This window comes from Thermobia domestica, chromosome 11 (assembly GCF_964235325.1).
Source record: "Thermobia domestica chromosome 11, izTheDome1.hap1.1, whole genome shotgun sequence".
Taxonomy (NCBI): domain Eukaryota; kingdom Metazoa; phylum Arthropoda; class Insecta; order Zygentoma; family Lepismatidae; genus Thermobia; species Thermobia domestica.
In genome coordinates, this window is record NC_137464.1 from 256451474 (window position 1) to 256468060 (window position 16587).

The 16587-nt window shown below is 34.5% G+C and overlaps 1 protein-coding gene across 3 annotated transcripts in view; it reads right to left on the reverse strand.

Annotated features, from left to right (window-relative positions):
• LOC145664962 (sodium-independent sulfate anion transporter-like) overlaps positions 1–16587 on the reverse strand; it is a 139437-nt gene that overhangs the window by 82273 nt on the left and 40577 nt on the right. For 2 of the 3 annotated variants that reach the window (XM_081732110.1, XM_081732109.1), the window contains exon 2: positions 4839–5308. In XM_081732110.1, coding sequence (XP_081588236.1) covers positions 4839–4983 — 145 coding nt within the window. In that variant the 5' untranslated portion in view covers positions 4984–5308. Of the gene's footprint in view, positions 1–4838; positions 5309–9281; positions 9303–16587 lie in introns of those variants that run through there. The other variant, XM_081732111.1, reaches the window with a different exon arrangement.

Below are 16587 nucleotides of genomic sequence, written 5' to 3' on the forward strand. Positions count from 1 at the left end.
GTAAATCAGTAAAAATAGAAATTTCCAACCTCAGAATAGTTTTATAGAGAACGAAAATATCTTTCCCATGTTATTTATTTAGGACACCTTTTAGACCTCAAAATTATTTGGCACTTCCTGTAGAGCTAAAATGATTAAATTTGACATGATTGTAACCTTTTAGAACTAACCGACAGAAAAATTGCCAAAAGTGAATATTTTTAATTCTTAGGGGGTCTAAAGTAGAAATGAAGAAATTTTCCGGTTTTTTTTTTTTTGTTTTTTTTTTTTTAAATATAATCTCATATTTTAGGTACTTGAAATTGGAATACAAACTTAAAATTCGGTGTGCTTGTATATTTTCATTAGCGTTACCTAAGTAAATCAGTAAACATTTTTTTTTAAATCGTACTGTATAATGTTTTTATGGGAAACTGAAAATTATTTTCCATGTTATTTATATGGGACGTCTTCTACACTCCAAAATGTTTACGCACTTCCAGCAGGATTAAAAGGATGAAATTTGGCATGATTGTATCCTTCCGGGGCTAATCGACAGAAAAATTGTCAAAAGTGAATATTTTTAATTTTTAAGGGGTTGAAAGGAGGATGAAGAAATTTTTGCTATTTAAATGGGTTTTTTCTTGGGATACAAAATCTTATCTTTTAGATAGTTGAAATAGGAAAAGAAACTTCAAATTCGGTAGAATTGTGGGTGTAAGAGGTGCGAGGCCGTAGGCCGAGTAAAGGCATGGGTGTGAGCGCTAAGGCCCCAGCTAAGAAAATTCAGTAAATATGAAGAGCAAATGTACGAAATTCACTGTTGATGCAAACGCTGATACATAAGAGATGCGAGGCCGTAGGCCGAGCAAACGGGGAGGTCTGGGAGTGGAGCCCCCAGCTACCCTATAACAATGAAAGTAGCTGTGTTTGTGACTGAATAACTCAAACTACTCGACCGATCTCGATCAAATTTTCAGCATAGATGAGGTTCGGGCCTGATTTTCATCATTTTACTTGACGATACAATATAGGGGAGGGGGAGAAGGAAGATATTAAAAATGGTTGAAAATGACCGATATTTGTGTCGAATTGAGAGTTATCGGGTCTATGAGATGACTAGACACAGTTCCGATGACGTTTAAGTCCAAATTCAGTCCCATTAGTATTACTAAGGGGGGTTGTGACATGTAAAATAATTGAAAATGACCGATATTAGTATTGAATCCAGTTTTCGGGGTCACTGAGATGAACAGTGACATTTCCGATGCCATTTAAATCCAAATTCACCTCTTTATATCCAAAATGAAACGTATTCTCCCCGTGCGAAGAGCGGCTATTCTGCTAGTAACACATAAATAAATGAATAACTTCTTAATATATGTCCCACACATTATGCCCTGTGGGTTAAAATAAGATGGGTGATTAGTGAATGAGAAAGAGTTGGTGGAATGTGAATGTGCGAGAAAACGGGAGAACCTCAGAGAAAACCCACGGATACGATGTTGTCTAACACAAATTTCCATGGCCTAGGATTAAACTACAGGCCTCTCAGTTCAGAGGTAAGTGCGCTTCCATTGAGCCACTATCTGAGCTAAGCGCGCACCCAGAAATTTTAGTTGGGAGAGATCCAATACTACAAACCACCATGCCCATGTAGCAAGGGCGACCATGTTGTTGTTTCCAAGGGGGGGGGGGCAAATATAAGCGACGTTTCAAATATAGTTTCAAATTTTGCTGTAACTAATGTAAAAATTCTATTGGGTTTTCAATATTCCAAAGTACAATTTCCTCTTAAGGGGGGCCAGCGCCCCACCTTGCCCCCCCTGATGGGCGCCCTTGCCATGTAGTATTGCACGGGTCTTATTCCGCACCGAAAAAGACCATAAGTAAAATACTCGGACTTATACCTTCAGGAAAAAATGATGGAACTAGATTGTTTTTATAAAAGAAAAAGAATACAGATGAAGTATAAGATCAAACTATCATGTTATCATACTTCAATCATTTCCCTGTTAAAATAACTATAAGTTTATTGAGAAAGAATGTATGTTGATTTAGGAGGTTTTGTGGCGGGAGTCCGGACCCGGTAGACCACTCCCTCCCCTTGTGGATGCACCCCAGTTGTATCATATGAAGTAAGAACATTTCATTTTTAAGTCCCCCTCCCCTTGAACGGCTGGGAGTTTAAATGAGAGGGCAGTTGCTCCCTGCCTCCCACAACTTATGACACTGTAATGGTGGTTTTGATTTAACAATTAGCGACTTTTAGTTGAGTTGAGTTGATTTTAACATCCCGTTCAGCAGCGAGGCTATATGAGACATGGACTTACTGATTAACGTGGAATTCGAACCACATGAGCTTCTACCGGGAATCGAACCCAGGTCTCCCACGCCAGAGGCGCGTACGCTAACCGCGTAGCCACGAATGGGCTCTTCAGCGAGTTTTATGTTTGTAACCAAATTAAAAGATGTTTTCAGACTGTGGTAATCGAAGATTTAGCAGGTACTGTACCAGAAGTTTGCACACATGCTGTAGAATACCTCACAACTTTCTCTCGTATACGTACGAATATGTATGTATATGCTCATTTTTCCTCAGTTTCACTTCGTTCCAGTTTGTTTCTCCATCGAAATGGAAAGAAAGTCTGTAGGAGTGAGTGAGCTTACAACAATGTCTTTGCTTCCTCTGTGACTTGTCTACTTAACAACACACGCATCGAAAAAAAAAAAAAAATCCATTGCCACCTACGACTACGTAAGTTGCTGCTTCTTCTATACTTTGTATAGCTGAAGGCTAAGCCCTCAGAGCCAAACGCCATCGCCAGGCGACAAAGCACTCTTCTAGAGCAAGTGTCACAGTAGAAAGTAGAAGTGAAAGGAACTTTTTCCCTGTTCGACAGGGGAACTCCATCCATATGACACACACCAAGGACGTGACAATCCGCATATGAATGCTTGCCTTATAATAAATGACTCCTGATCATCATAGTGTCTTTCAGTAGCGTTGGCTTTCGGAACTTGGGACTTTTGTCTCCTCTGATATTAGGGGTTTGATTAAGAGTCTTCATCCCGGCGAAATTAAAATACCGCTAATTTTACAGTAAGTATGTGATATCTTCAAATAGATAAAACATAATTGAAATATGGAACAAGAGCGCCCTAGACAACAACATTTTGCGTGAGGTATCGTTATCACAAGTCACTTAGTGGCTTTCCGTTTTCAGCTGTTTAGAAACGCGAAAATAAATGCCGATTTTCAAAATAGCTCGAAATCGAAAGCAGATAAGTGAGTCGTGATAACGGTTTCTTATGTAAAATAATATTGTCTAGGGCGCTCTTGTTCCACATTTCGATTATCTTTTATATATTTGAAGATATCACATAATTACTGTAAAATTAGCGGTATTTTAATTTCGCCGGGATGAAGACTCTTAATTGATATTTACGTCTTTCTTTTCAGCAGCGAGGCCTTACATGACGAGACCTGAAGTTTAAAGTGAGATCTGCACAATGGCAGAACCAGAAGGTAAAAACTGTAGTGGGGGGGGGGGGGGAACGAGAACCTAGACTATGAGTTTACGTTTTTTTCATGGGTCCTACAGAAGTTTCCAGCTTAATTCTGTGCCGATGAATATTATGGTTGAGTTGGACGTCAACATTATGGACCCCAAGTATTGTTTAACACATTGCATAACAGAATAATTGCAACTGAAACTATATATAATGTTTCAAAAAATTTCCAATCAAGAATAAAAGGCAAAGCTTATTATAAATGTTCAAAAATATATAATTAATAGCTCCAATTATTTTTCCTGCTCAAAAAACTGAGAGAGCCTAACCATCCCCCGGTCCCGGGCAAGATCCGCCACTGGTTATGTACTACTTGAATACCCTCGACGTTCTACCACTGGGAATCGAATCCAGGACCTGGTGTGCCGAAGGCACAAGCGCTATCCACACTAGCGAGAAAGATTAATGAAATCTGCACTTCTTTAAGCTAAAGGAGACCGATGGGAATGAGATTCTGAAAGAAAACGGGATAATCCTTACAAACCCCACAGATAAAATGTTATCTACCACAAAGTAAAATTTGGGATCGAAGCAGGTATCTTTCCTCAGATAAAATAGTTCTGCCATTGAGGAACGATAGTCCCTATTCTTCGTAAAATTATATCATAATACGTAGCATTTATTTTATCAAAAGATTTGAAGCCATTTTAAAAGGACTTGAAGAACAAAGCAAACACCTCCGTTCGTTTCAAAGGAAAAAAAAAAAAGGATGTTTATTAAAAGCCTACATTTTGATGTGAAGTCTGAATCAATCAAGTGCGTTCGATGCTTTCCTGCCGGAATTCCAATTCGAGATCTTGTGGTACGAAACTAACACACTCCAGCTAGTAGCAGCAACAACTGCCCCGCTGCTCAGCAGATCTAACGGTGCAAAGTGGGAGGAAGGAAAAACTGTAGGTGGTTTCTGACGTTACGAAACTCAATTTTCATTTTTTTTTTTTAAGTTCTGCAAGGTGGATGGGAAAGCAGTTTTGCCGCCACTGGAAAGATAGATTAAATATTTTAGGACGACCCATAATATTCTCCAGGTATAGACTTGTATAATCCTTATTCTAAAGCAAAAAAAAAAAAAAAAAAAAAAAAAAACTTATCTTTATTATAAGCAGTCACACTAGTTCCCAACAGTACACAGTCAGCATAAAAATTGTCGCTAGGTGCGCTGACTTCTACCGAGGCCAATAGATGTCACTAGTATGCAGACAATTTGCAGACAAGCCGAAGACTTGGAAGAGGGGCAGACAACTACTGTAAATCAAATTGAAAGAAAAAAAACATTTACAACTTACCAGAACCACCTCCCGCTTGTCCGTTGACGCCATTTGCTGCTGGTTTGCAGGGACTTTCCGAAGGTGTTTCGTTGATTGAGCCAACGCTTCCCATGTAGGAGGTCAAAGTGACTTCACTACCACTACGAAGTTCGTTCTTCATCATTGTCTCAAACAATTTATTCACAAACAGTTTATGTTTTATTGTACAAACAAGAGAGCAATAAATTATGCTCTAAATTTATATATATATATAATTTTAAAGCTGGGAAAAAATATGGCGCGTGCGCGCAATCTGCACGCACAACGCTCGCTACTGGTAACTTTTTTTTATGAAAAAACACCAAAACCGTCGTTCTATCACAATCACTTGTCACTCCGACCACAAGTACGCAACATTGTCACACACAGTATACAGAGACACTTAAAATATCAGCACTCACTTAAAACAATCCTCAGAGTTCACAGGTGCTTCTTGGGCAGTAGAAATTCTGCAAGAAAAGAAAAAATATAAACCATTAGTGAAATAATTAAAAATATTCTTTCGATTGTAACGATAACTTGTAGAAATATGTATATGTTATTAAGGATAATGGTCCATATCTTATGATATCATTTCTTATGGTCTGTATCGTATATTATCATTTCCTTCTTGTGTGGCCAAACATGTAAAAACTTGTTCTTTATATATAATATGTGAGGAAGCCATAGTAGATGCATTTAAGTTCGTTTATAAAGAAAATTAATTATAGAAATAATGAGTTAAATACAGAAAATACACGAAAAATACAGTAGTTCAAATAAATTCCATTTCTTGTGTTATCATTTGTACAGTTGGTATCTACCTATTAAAATGCTACAGTACCAATTAAGAGCGACCGAGCTATAACCATAGCTTTCAAAACTTTGATTTACGGTTATTTGAGATTTCACGTTTATAACAAAGACAAATATTTTTAAAAGAGTGTACTTTAAATAAATTACTTAAAGAAATATTTTTCACAAAGTTTATTCTTTTAAATTATTGTTCAAAGGCCTTTGTCTTTAATAAGTCTTCTCCGAAATAAATGCAAATGAATTGTGCTACCATCTTTGGAGCTCTTTTAAACGACATTTATATGTTTCTGTCCAATCCTTTCGACAATGAGATCTCGGAAACTACAGGCTCTAGAAAGATGACGTTTTCACTGATTGATTGCAAATTTCATGTAGATTGTCCAGTTCTCATTGAATATTTAAAAAACATGGGCACTATTTCTTTATTACATTTTTACGGGTACATTGGAAGCGTTGAAATTAAAAAAAAAAAAAAAAAAAAAGGATCACATCCTAAGCATTATAGATTCCAACACCACATTGTTGTATATAGGGGTTGTATATGTCTCCGGCGTTTGTTTCATGGCCAAATAATAATGGAAAAGGAAGGATAACTATTTCTCCAGTCTAAGATGAACCTTTTTTGGGGGAGTGTTTTGCCCAATGAACACCATATATAACTGACATTATAATTAATTGTGTATGTAATGTATTTGCTTATTACATATTGCATGCAAGAAGAAAGAAAACACTGGTCATACATGAATTAGAAACTCCAACCGGAAGCAGGCTCAAATCTTGCAAACGGTGCGAGATATTGAGAAAATCGAAAAAAGTATCCCCTTTATGATACCCCTTGGCTTTTTTTTTTTTTTTTTTTTACTCAATACGTCTTTCACTTGTGTCTGTAAAGGGACATGTACAGATGTTGTAAGGAATGATAAGGAGATTGATGACATATTAAAAAAGTAAAGCATCATATCCTACAAGTTATATATTCTAACGCCACGTAGTTGTATACGTGGGTTGTATATCGCTCAGGCGTTTTTTTCATGACCAAATTATAATGAAAAACGAAGGATAACCGTTTCTCCAGTCTAAGATGAATCTTTGTTGTTATTAACACCATATATCACTGACATTATAATTAATTGTGTGGTACATACTGCATGCAAGAAGAAAGAAAACACTGATTATGCATGAATTAGAAACTCCAACTGGAAGTAGGCTCAAATCTTGCAAACGATGCGAGATATTGAAAAAATAATCGAAAAATATCTCCCCTTTACTGTACTCCTTGCCGAATTTTATCAAGACGTCTTTCACTTGTATCTGTAAAGAGACATATACAGATGTTGTGAGCAATGACAAGTAGATTCATGCTCATATGTGAATGATGCGCTGTGTAGAGAGCGCAGGTACAGCTAGTATGAATTAATTTTTGAAATATTTCCATAATTTTAATATAACGAACTCAGGGCTATTGTACAACCTAAAACATTATACGGTTATGTTTCACATATTTTTTTGTAAGATATGTGACAGTGGTAATTCATCAATAAAGAGCTTGAAAAAAAATACGCTATTTGCATATTTCTATTAAATTATCATCAAAATCCCAAGATACGGACTTGGAAAGCTGTATGTAGACTAATGGTTGCGATGGTTGGGCGAAATACATTGGCCCAACTGTGACCCATATTTTTGAAATACAGTATTTATGTTCACAAACGAACATTTTGTAATATTTTATTCAAGAGGTTTGTTCTCGTACTCGCAAATAGCAATTTTGCTCCTACGGTCATAACTTTTCATCGCATGATTTGAGGCAAATTCTTTATCGCTAACTGGGCTACGACCAATACACACCAGTCCAGTGGCGTCTCTTGAGGGAAGCCATTCGCATAAAAATTGACATTTTCTCGCTACAAACTAAAGGAAGAAAGTCGTTGCTCTCGAAATCCGCTATTGGCTACCAGTATCCTAATTAATGTCATCAGCAGAAAGATAACATGATCTCCCCCCACCGAAATACTCTTTATGCCGCCATGTCGAGTCCAGTTTCATCCCAATTTCTCATTCCACATTTATCCTTTCTTTACACAGGGCCAAATTGTAATTACTGATAACGTCCATACAAACTAATACGTTAAATAAAATAATAACTAAAAGTATCCTATAATTTCCTTTCCTCTGCTTATTTGTTCCTTCCTTTCTTGTAAAGAGATCGCAACCCTCTTCCGTGCACTGGTAATGGCTGTGCTTAACTTGTATATCCGTTTAATAAATGTTGATAATTAGTTGTAATGTTGAATTTTTCTTATATCCTTTTGATAACAGCATTTTTTTAAAAAGACAGGAAATATAAATTATTTAAAATGAAAGGAATGTTATTTCAATTATCAGCAACATACACCGTATAAAGCGAGAAATCAACTGTATACCTATAGAAACAATGTATATACTAGACCTTGTATATAGTTTTGAGTTTTTTATGTTGTGCTTTCTTACAGGGTTTCCACTTTTCCAAAGCAAAAATGTATGAAGCACCTAATTGAGGTCGGAGAGGAGAAATGTATTAGTAAACCTTTCTCCCTAATAATGTAATATTTCCGTTATAATATAGTATCGACCTCGGTCTCCTATTCGCAATTTGGCTTATTTCGTAGGAGTTAACAACACTGGCAAAGTCTCGGTAACTCGGTACAATGTAGGGCTAAAGATGGCAGTTGTCTAACCCAGCACTTCTCAATCTTTTTTTTCTTTTTCTTTCTTTTTTTAGGGCACACCAAAGTAGGTTTCAAACTTTCTCGAAACCCCTGTACGTGATTTTTTTTTACTAGATGCAAAAAGGCAAACTTAAAAATACATACGTTTTTTTAAAAATATGGAACGACTATGAGATACAAATCTCACAAGCAAATTACATAAGACTCTCCAATAGAATCATATTAACATAAAAAAAAAAAACTTATGACTTTTAAGCATTAATATGAGAAAGAAATATTATCATCAGAAATATAAGAAATTATCAAACTTAAAACTAGTGAAATATTTGTTCCTGGCGATTTTTGCGAATATCTATGCTTGGACGAACTCTTGACAGACAAACTCTCATGTCCAGCGTTTCTTTCAAAAGAAAAATGAACAGCGTTACAACCAAACTTTCCAGCTCTAAACTTGGAAGACAAGTTTGAAATCAATGGAGATAATTTTTTTTTTTTAATTTTTCTTCTAAAGATAATTTCTTTGTGGAAGATCTTAGAAGACATTAAAAATCTCGCGATACACCTTACATGTATTCGCGACACAGCGGTTGAGAAACATTGGTCTAATTTACCATTTACATTGTTGAGGCTACTGTCTGTACTGCTACGGTGGTAATCGCAGATTTTATTTTTCAGTGTTTTATCCAACAGATTTACCACTGGTTTTATCTGTGATTTGTGCATTATTTAAGCTAACAAAACTATTTTTGTCTGATCTGTAACCTGGGTTTCTCTGGAACCCATGCAAGCCAGAATTTTAACTAGTGTATTTAAAAAGCACTGTGAATTTTATACAAGATTTTAATTATTACAGTGATAAAGCAAATCGATTTTAAACTCTGAAGAAAGAAAAAAAGAATGTAATAAACACAATATATACCTTTGATTGCAACAAAATAGCTGACAAATTACTTCAATCAAATAGCGATGAGTAAGCAGAAACTAAAAACCAAGGCGAGACGTCTTTTTGACCTGGAAACCAGCGTGCTAATAAACATAGGAAAGTTCCATCTTAACTTGAGAAGAATTCGTTTATTTTTCAAGAAACACCAGTGTACTTACGTACTAACTTTACAGTTAAAGGAAAAAAGGTTCAATAACACCACGAGACGGCCTTTCCCCTATTGGCAAGGAAATTGTAAAACGGCATTGGGAAGCTTGTTTACATTACAGGCATAAATAGAGTTGTGAAATACCATGAACCCGATCCCGTTTGCGGTTAACTCCTTTGTAGCAGACTTCAATAGAACTAAATGGACATCTCTCACTTTAGCTGCCAATTAGCTAACTCTTTTAGCGTCATGAAAAAAGTATGCAGGTAACAGAGTGTTCACTTAGTAACAAATCCTTCTATTAAATCTTTGTTTCAAAAGTACAGGATACACTAATTTATTAAGGTATGTATGTTTCGATGAAATCACTTAGACATAGAAACATATCAGAACAAATATTTGAAGATGCTATAATCTTTGAAGTACGCTTATCCTCAATGCGAAATCGTAACAGTCAAAATGTCTGAGGGAAGACCGGAGGCAAGAATGAAAGAAATCTGAAATGTTTCCTTTCAGAGAGTTCACACATTTGAAAAAGGAAATTAAATCTTTTAGTTTTACACGTCCCACGATTATGCTGGCTAGACTAAGGAGGTGGTAATAAGAAATGTTCGTGGAATGAATAAAGTGGGAGGAAACGAGAGAACCCCTAGAAAACCCATGCACATGGTGTTTGTCCATCAGAAAGTCTATTTGGCGCGAGCTGGGCTCGAAACAAAAACCCCATGCAACAGAGGTGAACGTTCTACCACTGAGCCACCGAGGCCCCTTCACATATTTGAATATTCATAATTATTAAACTATGTAAGTTTAAGGACCTCCCTAACCATTAGTTCAGCCATTAATTACATAAAAAAGACATTAATTAAATACAGGGTGGCCCAAAAGTAGGTATACAGTCCCGTACTGAGAGGCTCTTGATATTTTATATAATTTTCTTATTGTTATCCATTCAGGTAGTGATTTAGTTTCTTTATTATTTGTTCTTAATCTCTCTTCACTCATACCTTAAGCTTGGAACAGACAGAAGCAAATAAACCAATTATCTTAATAAATTTAAAATATACTTTGTAGGACTCTATACCTACTTTTGGGCCACCCTGTATGAATTACTGTAATTAATTTGCAAACTTTTAACAACAGTATCACTTCCTTCACTCACCCACCCACCCACCTAGAAGTTAGTAGTGGGAATTCCCTCCAGGATTTCACACCCTGCTCATTCTCACTTGTGTTTAAAATCCTAGTGAATACCTTAAAGATAACTAATAATATCAACATTTTAGAAACTGAGACAGAAGTCGGTCTGCAAAATGCTATTTAAAAAAAAAAAAACTGTTTCTAGACCCCTAAGCCACTACGAAAAGAACTCGCTAGCAGTCACAAGCAGGTCTCGTAATATGCCTACAACGATTTGTTTGAAATTTTCGAAGTGTACCAAGAACGTCTTAATCTATTGATGTATCAGACTTTGGGAATTTGTGACCAGAGATGCACTTTCAGTTATGATCAACATCTTTGTCTCTTCAAATGCATTATTTATCTTAAGCCTTAATTCCAAATTACAACAAAAATGCATACAACTCTGAAAACATGAGTTGATATATGTTTCAAGTTGAATTGTTAATGAATGATAGCCTGTTAAGGAGCTAAGTTTCTCAAAACTATTTTAAGTATTTACTCTGTCCGTTCGTCAGAAAGACAAAAAAAAAATATCCGGGAGACAAAATAATCTCAAGAACTATTGATGGATCAATATAAATTTTGGCCAGGATTAGAAGGTCAAAAGTAACGAATCAAGTTCATTGAGGGAGTGACACACACAATCATAATATGGCCCACAAAATCCTAGAAGTGACACACACAATCATAATATGGCCCACAAAATCCTAGAAGTGACACATACAGTCATAATATGGCCCACAAAATCCTAGAAGTGACACATACAGTCATAATATGGCCCACAAAATCCTAGAAGTGACACATACAGTCATAATATGGCCCACAAAATCCTAGAAATGACACATACAGTCATAATATGACCCACAAAATCCTAGAAATAACACATACAGTCATAATATGACCCACAAAATCGAAGAAATGACACATACAGTCATAATATGACCCACAAAATCCTAGAAATGACACATAGTCATAATGACCCACAAAATCCTAGAAGTGACACATACAGTCATAATGACCCACAAAATCCTAGAAATGACACATACAGTCATAATACGACCCAGAAAATCCTAGAAGTGACACATACAGTCATAATATAACCCACTAAATCAAAGGAATGACACACAATAGTAACAGTAACACACACAGGACATAGTAACAGACAAATTACTTGTAAAATAAGAACAACACTTTAAAAAAACTTCAAAAAGAGAATTTCACAGTTAATTAGACGTGCAGTTTTACTATCCATAGTATAAGTAGTAGTAGGAGTAAGAACTGGTTAGAAGCCCCGCAGGGGTCTGTTTTCGACATAAAATGGGCAAATTAAAGACTTCCCCACATTTTTTCGTGCATTTTGCCATCTATGGATCCGTATAGTAAAACTGCATCAATTAGATTACTGAGTTGTCACTCTAAAATCAAAATACCACAGACTACATAACTGTATTTTGAAGTTTATAAAAGAACATTTAGGATTAAAAATAAAGAAAAGATGGCGTAAATGTGAATGGGAGTGTTTGTTTTGTGTGCTTGATTATCATAGATTATACAATGGAAAATAAAACAATCACAGTTTATAAGATCCTAACTTAAGGACAATTCAAAATATCATCATTACCGCCATATTATTCTAATTATACAGGGCTATTGTATGTATAAAACTATTTATAAGACCATTACATATTTGTAGCATATAGGCAAGGGCGCCGATTTCTCTGTAAATTTCGAGGGGGGGGATTCAGGTGCAGAAGGTATATATATGAGGATTTTAAGACAAATTGCATTCAGATTATGCCAAATATTGTATATTCATAAATATAATAGGCTGCCCACATGAGCTTTGAGGGGCCCGGGCCCCAGGATCAGCGCCCTTGCATATAGGAACGATACATCTCGTGCACCTACTCTTATCACCAATAAAGGTGTTGAAAAATGGAAACCGTTTATTTTGATTAAACGCAAATCTCAAATTGTAATCTGTTTGTTGACAAAAATAATCCACAATATCTGCACTATTATCTATAGGCTGTACTATAATAATAATAATAATAATAATAATAATAATAATAATAATAATAATAATAATAATAATAATAATAATAATAATAATAATAATCAGTTGATACAAACTCTCACAGTTCGTTATGCATTTATAGCTAGGCTACTTAGAAAACAAATTACCATAATGCCTTGTCAAGCATTACGGCAATTAAGAAGCTGTTATGTAACCAACAGAATATGAATGATAACTTTTAAAAAGTCATTTTCAGTTTCGTGACAAACAGTTTGAGCATAAGAAAGAAAATTCTAAAATAAGGAAGTTTGTTTATTAAAAGATATTTTACAAAATAAATAAACTTTTAATGTGGTTTAAATACAGCGAATAGTGTAAATAACCTCTTTTTCTTTTACAGTAAATATAGATTTACTATTAGACTGCAGTTTATAAGTCAACTTTCGAATAGATAATTGCATCGAGTACTTCAGCGCCCTCTGGTTATGTTTTGGTGGAAAATTACAAGGAAGTACAGAAAAACAAGCAAAACATGTGACGGTCTGATGAACTCCAACATTACATTGCTAATCAGTGTTACTAACTTGTGATAATTATTTTCTATACCGTTTGTGTTTCTATATAAAAATGCATTGTACTCCCAGATATACCGTATATTACATTTATACTGTTGTATTTATTGTCTGTGGATCTGCAATTTATACATCTTCGAAAATAGCCTAAAAACAAAATACGGTACACTTGTAAAATATGAGTTCCGTATCACTCTAGAGTACTTAAAATGTATTACAAAGCGCAGTAATCAGTGTCCTTGTGTTATCTTTATCAATAGCCCATTATTTATGACGTCATTAAAAGACATCCAGCCTATAACAGGACTTTGACTTTAGTTGTCAATTGAAAAGAAATTTGTAGTTTAAATGGGAAATATAGTTCTTAAATTTGTTGAAAAGCAAAAAAAAGGAAATATATTAAAATGTAATATTACAGGGAAATTTCAATTACAGAAAAATAGTTCATTATTATTATTATTTGAACATAATTTCGGTTTATTTTTAACAAAAGTGTAGGTAGGCCTATAACATTTGGTATTATGTTCAGTATTTTAATATTTTGAGCATTAACATCTAAAACGCACAATATTAAAATACATTACAGAAATCAGAGTTACAGAAATAGCTACATTCCTCATCAAATAATAAGTATATTTGATTGTTAAATTTTAAATGTAAAATAACTAGGCAAAAATCGCTTTATTTGTGATTAACAATTTATAATATATGGATTTACCATACAATATATATTTATCCCAGTAAGATATACAAAAATATTTTAATATTCAATATTATTAACAATTTAATTTGTTTGGTATTGTTGTAATTATATATACACAGAGGTATATGAAATAAATAAATAATAAAATCTACCCAAATCAAACATTTTATTATTAGTAGTAGTAATCTGTTTACAGATTCGGTAATATATTATCATTACCCTCATCAGACTCATTAGATAATTAAATGTTTGCTTTCGTCGGAATAACACAAGTAATAATAAGTGTTTACTTTGCATATTATTATAATTGCACAAAGCTATATTGTATGTATAAAACTATTGTATTTATAAGAATGAGACCATTACACTACCTACATTTGTAGCACATAGGAACGACACGTCTGGTGCATCTACTCTTATCACCAATAAAGGTGCTGACGAATGAATGAAGAACACTTATTTTGATTAACAGCAAATCTCAAATTATTACCTGTTGTAATAATTACTATTTAGGGTATAATACATAACTGGAACTAAAAGCGATCAGAGTGGGAGAGAAGCTCAAATTACAAAATAAGAGAAGTTATTTTTCCGTGCAACCTACATTACTAGTGTTACTAAAATGAAAATCCAAATATTTAGATTTAAAAAATCTATATTTACTTTATTTGTATTAATGAAGTTGATGTATGAGACAAAACAACATACATTTCAACTTAAAATAATATTTATTAATCAACTCGGTAATTAAAGCATTACTGTATCAGGCTAGAACGCAACATTTTCCAGAGTTCTTATGTTTCACGGAAATTAGACAAAATTATATTTAATATTTAAAGTTATAGACTATAGTAATGTGTTAAAAGTTGATTATTTGTTTTTACGTAATAATTGTTTTAAATGAAAAATGTTATATAGAGTTAATAAGGGCCTTCATCGCCCTTGTTTTAGCATTTTGAAATTTGTTCCTTAGTTTTTCCACAAGCTTCTTCTTTCGTTATATTGTCTTTCTTTTCTTTTTTTCTTTTTCTGTTGTTGTTCTTTAGATAATTGTTGCTGATGTTTTAATTGTGATAATGTTAATATTAAATTGGGTCGCTTGAATGACAAATGTTTTAACTCGAAAATTGAAAATTTTCCAGGAAAGAAGTTTGAATTTGAACATTTCGTGTAAGCCAGACCAAGAGAAAATGTCATTTGAACATTTCGTGTAAGCCAGACCAAGAGAAAATGTCATTCACTACCAGGATTATAAATGGAATTTTATAATTATATTTTGGTTGAAGTCATTTTAAACAATTAACTTTTTTAAATGAGGTGTTGAACTTCAAAGTTGTCTGGGAGTACGGTGGCTCAGTGGAACAGAGTTCATCTCTGGTGTGTTGGGTCCCTGGTTTGATTCCCGGTCAAGTAAATTTTGTGGTAGAAATATCGTGTCCGTGGGTTTTCTCGGAATACTTCCGTTTCATCCCACATTCTCATTCCACCGACTATTCCATAATTAGTCACATGCCTTAATCATCCCTTAACCTACAAGGCATAATCGTGGGGTGTTAAACTGAAAAATTTTCATTTAATTTCAAAGTTGTCTCCTAGAAAAATAAACATTTTGGAGTTACACCCTTTGGCATTCAGGCACTGCAATGTTAATGAGATTATTTATGTTAAGATTAGATGAGAAAAAATCAAAAACCATGTAAAAATACTTAAGAAAAATGCACACAATTCACAAACTCGACCTTCATGCCATCTTGTAATTTGGAACCCTCGAATTTATTGTATGAACTTGTCATTATGGAGGAATAAACTACAGATAGAGGAACTGCATAATTTATACCGTTAACCAAACATTGTTAAGAACATCAAGTCTAGGAGGCTCAGGTAGGCAGGTCATATAGCCAGAATGGAAGAAAGTAGGAATGCTTTCAAAGTTTTAACTGGAAGTCCAATCGGAAAATGTCCATTAGGAAGACCTAGGTGCAGATGGGAGGTCAATACTAAGATGGATCTCGCAGAAATAGGAATACAAAGTAGAGACTAGATCCAGTTGGCTAAGGACAGAAGTCAATGGAGAGCTTTTGTGAACGCGGCATTGAACCTCAGGGTTTCATAGGCCATATAAGTCAGTTAGGTTTAAAAACACCGGCTTGGACAACAAGATGCCATTAGTGGCGATAAAAAGCGCAAATAGTCCGGGCTATGTGTTCGCGTTCTATTCCTTAAATAATACCTGCAACAGTACGTTGCGAAGTTGTCGGTTTGTGAGTTTTCTTCGGACCGACAAATTCAATACTTCTCATTAAATACGAGTTGTAAACCGACGTAAGAATATTGTGTCAAGAACAATTAACATACTATACAGAAAAAGAAAAATTACTATGAAAAATTTAATTACGCTACTGATATTTAACGGTGATATTTACAGGAGTATATAACTGAGTAGAACTGAGATCCTAATCGACACCTTAATAATTTGCTATACGTCAACTTCTTCAGATGTGTTTTTTACACGATGCGATAACCAGATCATACACGGAGTTAATACAGTTTGATAAAAATTCGCAAGAACAATTCTTGACTTTTTCTGCACCAACCAGATTAAATGTAACCTCATTCACTTACGGCTTTGCTTTTCCCATTGTCTTTTTGTTTGAAAATGC